Raw genomic sequence first — 9,006 nt, 5'->3', positions numbered from 1 at the left:
TACCAGGTCCAGCAATACTTTATCCCTTGTCAGCCCATAGACTTCTTGAGTCAGGTAGCGCTTATCCATGCGACCGATCAGATTTGGACGAGTGCTTTTTCTGTGAGATGTCCAGCTAGTTAAAGTCTCCCATAACAACTGTGGACTGAGAGCATGCAGCCTCAGCCCGTTCCCCAGTGAGTTCCTTGTCTAGCTCTTGTTTCTGTTTAGGAGGTCTATAGTAGATTCCTACCATTATATCCCCAGTGCCACATTCCCCACATATTGTAACCCAGAGGGACTCCAGTCATCCTCTCTGGGTTCCAATGTCAATTTGCAGGGACATGTAGCTTCCCTTGACATAGAGCGCTACACCCCCCACCCCTTTTATCTGCACAATCTCTCCTGTACAGGGTATAGACTTCTATACCTGTGGCCCAGTATAGGTGGAGTCCCACCAGGTCTCCATTATCCCTATGAGACTGTAATCTTTCTTGCTTAGCAGGGGGACCAGTTCCTCCTGTTTGCTCCCCAAACTCCTGACATTGGTGTACAGACATGTCACCCTAGGCTTCCTTGCACTCCCAGGCGGACACCGTTCCAGGGCTGGGGTAGGTCTGGTTTCCCTTGAGGGCCCTAACCTGCTGGTTATGCAGTAGCTGCCTAGTAGGTTTGCATTGGCGGGTATCCACCCATCCCCCAGTGGGCTTAATTTAAAGCCCGGTCAAGCAGGTCAGCCAGTCTGGCTGAGAAGAGCCCCTTCCCCAGAGGATAAGTAAGATAAGTTTTATGATAAGAATTTATGATAAGGTTCCACATTCATTGTTTAACAACTGTTTGACTAAGTCTTTGGAGTTTTTCAGTTAGGTTTTGACTCTGAACAATGGGCACTTACACACATGCTGGGAGGCTGCTCCGATGTGCTGTAAATCCAGCCCGTCAGAGCAGACTTAATTAATCAATTAATCAAGTGTGCTGAAGCACAGAAATTAACGTACTCCAGCAGCTTCCAGCATTACGTGTATCAGTGTCCCTGTGCTGAAAAATGGCTGTGGGGCACTTTGAACTAAAGCTCATCAAATGAGCTTTAGTTCAAAGCGTCCCACCACCATTTTTTCAGCACAGGAATGCTGATACACATGACACTCAGGCACAGTTAATTAGCATGGCTCGCTAATTAAGGTACCCCTTCCACCTCCCAGAGCATGTTTATAAATGCCCAATGAGTCTCAGGTCTTATGGCAATGGTTTCAATTACTTCATTTGTCTTTCTGTGGAAAACAGTCAGTGTTTTCCTGTTTACATCACCATGTAAACTGGGCTTGCAAGCCTATCTTTAAACAAGGTTACCCAGAATTTCTGTTATTTGAAGTTATACATTTACAGCAACAACCTACAGTTCCAATCTTCATATAATGGTGAATATAATACAAGATAGAGGCCACTAATGAATCCTTACACATGAGCCTCAATATAGTAAACAGCATTATACTGAAAGGTTTGGAGTGTTGTTGTAGCTGTGATCGTCCAGGGAATGTCTGAGAGGCAAGGGTTTTTTGTGATATTTTGGATTGAATAAATTCTACAGTTGTAAGAGCTGCTGGAAAGTTTTAAGGCATTAAGAGTCTTTACTTAGGTCCAAAGTTGAAAATTTTATTCTCAACTTAATAAAGGACCAAGTCAGGTCTTGCCAGTTTTCTTTAGTGGTGTTCTTGCTATTGTAAGACTCCATGAGATGTCCTTGAGATGATGTCTCAGTGCCTTGGGTATTTTGTTGTTTTATCCAACAAACAAAAGTGAATGGCTCTCTTCTTTAAAGTCTTCATACCTGCACAGTCAGAACTAGGCCTTTTATATTAAGTTCTATGTGTGACGAAAATATTTTTTTATGCAACTGAGCAGATGCAATGACAGGTGAAGAAGGTAGATTAGTGCCGGTGCTCTTCCCAGTTATTAAAACTCACTTTTTATGCTGCAGCAATAGCTTTCAATTGTTTATTTTCAATCAGTCACAAGCAAAGTATGCATAAGGGGAGGAGAGAAGGAAAGAAATTATATCTATTTTATACTTAATTTTTTCCCTGCCAGTATCCAGATGTCTGTGAGGATTTATGCATACGAGAAGCCCCATTCTAAGTTAAATGAGTGCAGATTGAGTTGATCTTTTCCAAATAATTTATTACAAGTTTTATAGAACAGTTCAAATCAAGCAGATTTTCACAAGTGTGGTACAATTTCCCAATTTGGCTTTGTGCCATTCCTGTAATGCTAGAAGTTTCTCTTAAAACACTGGGTTAATCCACCTATTATAATTTCACATCTACAATGTCTTAATCTTCAGAAATATGCCAAAAAGTTATGCATTTTCAAAGAGGAACCTTAAAACTTGGAAGGAAAAAGAAATATCTACAGAGAAGTTAATAAGAAGCACTAATAAATGAATTTTTTCATTCAACACAATTGCAAACATTAGCTATTTGCCCTCCATGTCAGGTAGGACACTCCTTTTTACACAGTGGCGTAGACTTCTCATTGAGCACCTGGTGTGGGCATAAGGAAGCACCATTCTACTTACTCCACTCACCTTCCACCCCCAGATAGACTATTTAATGCAATGCTGCACTGACCAGCTCCTCTGCAAAAAACTAGGTTTCCCCTGCTTCTGCAAAGGCTCCTGGGGGCAGAAAGAAGAGGGGAACACTATTCCACTGTTCTGCTCACTCCACTTACCCACTCTCCCTTCCCGAACCAGCCCCCAGATACATTGATTGCTGTGGCACTGCCCAGACCAGCTCCTATGGCAGTGAGGAAACCCAGCACCCTCTCATAGTTGGCACCCAGAGTGGGTGCCTTCCTCACCCCACCTTACTTGTGCTACTGTTTCTACAGATGGGGGAAGAGAGAGGATAAATGACCCACTTAAGGGTAGAGAGAGAAAGTCAGAGGCAGTGCTGGATTAAGAGCTTTCTACATTCCAATCCTGTCAAACTAGTTCATCCTCAGCACTGCAAAGCATAGGTATAGATCTAGATTCTGTATTCAGGATTATTCTTCTCAGAGTGACTGGGGATGGAAACACTGGAGGTAGCACAATTAGCATCTGAAGAGAAGCATGCTTTAGATCTATTTTGAGGGAACTCATATGAGCTAGGGACAGACATTACACACAAACCAGTGTAAGTGATCAGAAACCGGTTTAAACCTGTAACAGAACAGAAGTTCAGTGACCACAGACTAGGTTCGAAATGTCCAAAAAGTGTTTAAGGTAGTAGACCTGGATGGCTAAAGTATCAGACTTAACTGAATTAGGTTAAACCAATCTATCATACCTCTGTCCAAGATCCACTCCAAACACAAGGTAGGTCTCAATCCCCCAACATCCCAGGATGCACTGCATTCTCCCCCCATTAACTCCCCTCTCTCAAGTCAGGTGGGTTAGCCTTTGCTTCAGCTTGTATGCTCTAGCTGAGTGAGGTGGGCCCACCCCCAGCTGTCACAGAGCGGAGGCAGCCTCCCCAGCCCCACAAGCAGTGGCAAAGGAGGAGGAGAAGGGAGGAAAGTCATCTGCCTGCCTTGGCCAACTGATGAGTGGACAAGTATTCTGCTCATTAATGATCCAGTCTGTGTTGCTTGGGCTTTTTCACTGTCTGTACTTAGCCACAGTGCATGGAATGAATGTTTTGGAAGAGGGGAGAGAGACACCCAGCCTTGCTTCTGCAACACAGGAATACAAACGAAGTCAAGTACAAGCAGTCCTAAATATCCCATGAGCTCACATTTTTGTGTCTTCAGGAAATATAGCAATACAGGAATTAGTTCTACCTCATTTCTTTGTTTGAGAAAAGATGAAGGCAGAAGAAAAGTTCCTGTAAAGAAACTGGTTGGTTGCAGCAAATGATTATATTTTTTTCAATTATGGATGGGAAATTTGTGTTGGCTGCTCTAGTCTTCTGGTGTGTAGCTGGGTTACCTGCTACACACCAGAGTGCACATGGCACAGGCCTTACCCGGGGACAAGTAGCAGCAGCACAAGGCGTGCCGCTGCTACTTTTCCATAGGGAAAAAAAACATCTGTGCTCATGTGGATGTAGCCCAGAAGTGCATTATTTAGAGTATCAGCAGGAATTATATGTGAAGTTAGTACAATTGGCCAGTTTCTGCAAAACCAATCAATGCTTGCATTTGTTCAGCTTCCTTTTAGCCAAATGCATTAAGCATTGAGAAGAGCTTTGCAAACCAGCCTTTATAAACAATAATAATATAAAAGGGACCACTCTGGCTCTTGAGATTTCCATTCCTTCATACATTAATATTTTATGCACTAAAGACAAAAAGCCTAGCTCTTTGGCCTTGCCCATGTCTCCTTTTTACCAATTTTTAGATACCAATGGGATTTAAGGCTCACTTAATTGGGTATCTAATGACCCTCCAACCCCAACATCCTGTGCAGGAAATGTTTGCTGGTATAGAGACAGTAGATCAGATGCCCTGGTGGAAAGATTTCTTTAGAGATATGAAAAAAGGGAATCCTGAGGCCTAGAAAAAGATCTCTAACCAAAGTTAGAATAGTTTTGTGGTTCCTTCAACAGGACCTTTTTATTTCCCAGCTACCCTCACGACCAGGGGGGGAGTAAAAGGAGCTTAGAGCCAACAGTCTCCCCCAAACTTTCTTGGCCCATCTCAGTATCTGAACTACTAGCATTCATTTTAATATCCCCTGCAAAGGATCTTGAAGAGTATGATTTTCCAACTAAGGTATATATAAAAACCCATGGGCAGTTTAAAGTTGGTTGTCATTCTAATATTTAAAAAGGGGCTTCAAAAACCTTTCACACCAAAGACCTATGTATGAGAGAGGGGGAAATTGCCAAGATTCAATATTTTATTTCATTGAGCAAAATTGATTAATATGTAAGCCACCAGATTGCCACACAACTCAAACTCTGTTAATTGTGGTTGATTTGTTGGAAATACAATTCAAAAAATATTTAGCTTCAGGTTTTATTATTACTGCTTTATTAAAATCTAGTGGATTTTCAAGTGCACCCTTCACTGGATTACCCTTTTTTCATTATCCTGAAACTTTTACAATTTTAGCTCAATATGTAATTATAGGAAAATATTTAATATTTAGATTTATGTATTTGCTGCTAAATCTTTGTGCTGAAAGAGCCCTCATAAAATTATGTGGTGACTCGCAATGTGTTTTTCCATTATTTCTTGATTAAAAAAAAGACAATGATTGATTTTCTACCTACCTGGGTTAAATAACAGGGACTGATTGAAATCATTTTAAATACATTTTGAGAGAATTTGCACACAAGCTCTGAGAATCTGAAACAGGTTTTATGGTAGGTAGTATGCTTAATTCTAGTGAATGCATTCATGAGCTTACATACTTCTATAAATATGTATCTGTTTCAATTTCATTAAAGATTTTTTTTTTCATATCAACTGCCAAAATTGTTTAAGAAAAATATATTTCTTTGGAAGCAAATTCTGAAACAAATTCCAGAATTCCCTTTTGGAACTGATATAATATTCTGTCTCCTTGCAAACTTTGAACTAAATTCTCTTTCAAATAAATACTCTGAACAAACCCTTGCTCTGCCTACCCTCTTTAGAATTGTATCACAATGTATGTCCTATACATAAAAATCATCCATCTCACGTAATTAGTTGTACATGGTTTTTTTCTGTTGTTAGTTTATAAATATATGACTTCCTTACAAATTATCATAATTTGCCACTGAACTTGGAAATCATCCTGTTACATTAGAAAGCAGATGTTTTAGAAGCAGATTTAAGGAGTAATAAATCCCTTAACCCTCCTTGAACTGTGCATAATTTATTTTTTATTTGTCTCCTCCTAAGCAGCAGTGATGCCTCCTCTTCTCTTATTCTATGCCTATACTACTTGTGATGAAATAAATCTCAGCATGAAAATATGTAATTTATCTAACAAGAAAAATCTGATATGGAAGTATTTTTGTTAGTGCTGCTCTAATAAATTGCAGATGTATAACAACAGACTTTGTAAACTAGGGAAATATTTATATTAGTAATTTAAGTGGCTATACCAAATAATTGATTATTAATGATTGGTAACAATGTCTTGGGGGGCCTGTAATAATCTTTCCCACTCCCCATTACCTCAGATGAATACTGATACAGAGTATTATGGTAAATATGTTCCTATATACCAATATATTTCTAATGGTGAACAGACTTGAAGGGGTTGTTTTGTGATGCCAGGTTTTATATTTTGGACTATAACTTTACCACTATACTGGGAGGGGGCTGAGTTAACAAAACGTTAACTGATTCTGGGGCATCTTAAAATCTTGTTTGTTCCCCCGCCCATCAGGAAAACTGTGATGAGTATTGGCATATAAAGGATTGCTTGTTTAGTGGTTAGTATAATGTCATCTGTATAAAAGTATTTGCTGGCAAAGGCAGAAGAACAGAAGCTGAAGAGGCTATGTGTGCTTTTAAATGGATGATTAAATCTGGGAAGGTTGATCTCCTTTCATGCTGAGGATGTTGTGTGCTGCAGTCACGCCTCTCACTGCCAGCCCGCACTAGGATGATAATCAGTCACTATGAAAACTCATTAGCTCCACAGCAATGAGTCCTCCACTACTCAAGCTTGGTGCTGTGCTTAGTACCATGGCAATGATCTCTAACTGGATGTCCCAAACTCTCCCATCTCTGGTAGGACTAAATACCACCAAACTAACTACTTCAGATACTCTAGTAAGTAGCTCTGATGTGTTGCAAGCAATCTTAATTATGAACTGATATTTATGCTACTACAAAGCCTGTGGTTTAAGTTGCCTCTTTGTAAATGTATTTCTAAGCTACTAATCTTCATATAGTCACTTAATGCATGCTGTTCTCCAGGCATAAAACTAAACATTTGTGAGAATGCTGTGGACTTACTATGAAAAAGGAAGATATTAAAATAGGATGATTAAGTATTTAAGAACAAAGGACTGTGTTTTGTGGGGGGAATTGTTAAAACATTTTAAAGAAATGCTTGCTTCTTTTGCCTAGAGTCTTTTCATAGATTCATTGCTTCAGAAAATATGTAGAGTTGTCATAAAGATTAAGAAATTAAATGTCAGGATTCCTTTCACTTTTCTTTCTAATGTAGCATTATTATCTGTATCAATTTATCACCATAATAGGCAATAGACATTCTTCTCATTTTTCTTAACTTGCAATGCTATCATGTAAGTGAATATGTTTTAAACATAAAATGACATAGGTACTTTTTAGCTTGGCAATGAGACTTTATTCAGCCACACTGGGAAATAATGTAGATAATAAATACCAGGTAATTAGTTACATTCTTTCATTACTTATGTTTGATGTTCAGATATAACGGAATTTTAAAGCAACATATAGCACTCTGGTAATGTCAAACTAAAAAAAAAAGTGCTATTAACTGTTCCTGGATACTTTGATGGGCAGCCTAAAAATTAAATAAATAATTCAATTGGATAGTTGAACTCTGGGACTTTAGAATGGTATTTGTAAAAGATCAAATGAAGTTGAAATAGAATGTGCTATACTAAATACTTAGGAAATAAACAATCTCACTGTGCAATTGAAATCTGATGTATGAGTAGAATAGCTTACTATTCTGAAGGCTGAACATCTCAATTCTAAATATTAATTCACTAATCAATCAATATTTAGTTTACTGCATATGGATGGGAAAAATTACACAAAAAGCTTTTAAAATCGTTAAATATGAAGTTATTGTTTTGTTATGCTAGAATACTGAATTGCTGGTTTGATTCAGTAACAGAGTGGAGAAAGATGGAATCATTATTTGTTCTAACAGTAATATTAATCATCACACTGGCTATTGAATGGATCTTTAGTTCCTACTGCAATTCACAAGTGATGTGGGGTTCTTGTTAATTAAACACCAAGTGTAAACTTGCAAGTAGCAAAGGGACATGGACATACATGATATGGTGGGGGTGTATTTTATATATATATATACACACACACACACACACACATATACACACACACACATATACACACACGCACTATTTCTATAAGGTCAGACTGAATAGTTTAAATGGAGTGTCTCCCTTTGCCTGAAAGGAGTCTACTGATTTATACCCACTGAGAATCTGGCTTATAGTGTATATGACTTTAAAATGGAGAAAACAACATCTTTAATCTGCATGAACATGGATATTTTACATTTTAGTGAGGCATGGAGTAACTGGAGCATCAGTGAAGTCAGGATATAGGACATAAGCCTTATATCTTAAGTTGAGCAGACTTGTAAAATGTGGATAGTGAAAAATCCTACCATATTCAATACATCATTATTTCTTAAAATAAAGACAGTTTCCCCTGTTTCAAAGTCCTTTCAATGAAGGTTGCTTATTTCTATGGTGTGTAATTTCAGTGCTAATCTTTGATATTTGACCAACATATCTTCCAAGGCATGCCAAAGTGCATTCATAAGAAAACTTAAACTTTCTTGTATAAAAATCTCTAATTGTCCTTTTTCAGTACACATTCATGGAAAAGTACACATATTGTACATGAAGGAATGGAACAATAATATCCTTTATTAAACTGCTACTTTTGACCTGAACTGGAAGAGACAGTTAAAAGAGCGGGGAGAGGGAATAGAAACACCTTCTCTTTTGTCATAACGCTGTTGAAATCAGCGTAGTTGCTCCAGAAGAGAATTTGACTGTACTTACCTAGTCATATGAACTCTGTTTTTCAGTTAAAAGCATGTAACTGTCCTGTCAGTGGTGACAGTATAGCCAACTATAATATTTTTATTAAAGTATCTGAATGTGCAGAGGTAAAAGAAACTTCTTGGCATGGAGTACAGAAATTCTGTAGCAGGCTGTCTTCCAAGTGTATGTTAAGTATTTGTCTTTTCATGGGGTTTCTTCTGTTTCCCTAAGATTTTTAAGAATTAGGACAATGTACTATTGTTCCTTCACTCCTACGCTTAGTTATTTCTTTTCTTGTCTGCTC

The 9,006-nt window shown here is 38.3% G+C and overlaps 1 protein-coding gene across 3 annotated transcripts in view; it reads left to right on the top strand.

The window, feature by feature from the left end:
- OLFM3 (olfactomedin 3) overlaps positions 1 to 9,006 on the top strand; it is a 182,365-nt gene that overhangs the window by 120,433 nt on the left and 52,926 nt on the right. The window contains exon 1 of one of the 3 annotated variants that reach the window (XM_019501718.1): positions 6,497 to 6,735. The exons of 1 other annotated variant lie outside the window; for it this stretch is intronic. In XM_019501718.1, coding sequence (XP_019357263.1) covers positions 6,607 to 6,735 — 129 coding nt within the window. In that variant the 5' untranslated portion in view covers positions 6,497 to 6,606. Of the gene's footprint in view, positions 1 to 6,496; positions 6,736 to 9,006 lie in introns of those variants that run through there. One more of the 3 variants, XM_019501719.1, reaches the window with a different exon arrangement.

The sequence above is a fragment of the Gavialis gangeticus genome, unplaced genomic scaffold (genome assembly GCF_001723915.1).
Source record: "Gavialis gangeticus isolate Ggan-Ray unplaced genomic scaffold, GavGan_comp1, whole genome shotgun sequence".
NCBI classification, from domain to species: Eukaryota; Metazoa; Chordata; order Crocodylia; family Gavialidae; genus Gavialis; species Gavialis gangeticus.
Note: the sequence above shows the minus strand (reverse complement) of the source record. Positions and strands in the feature narration are given on the sequence as shown.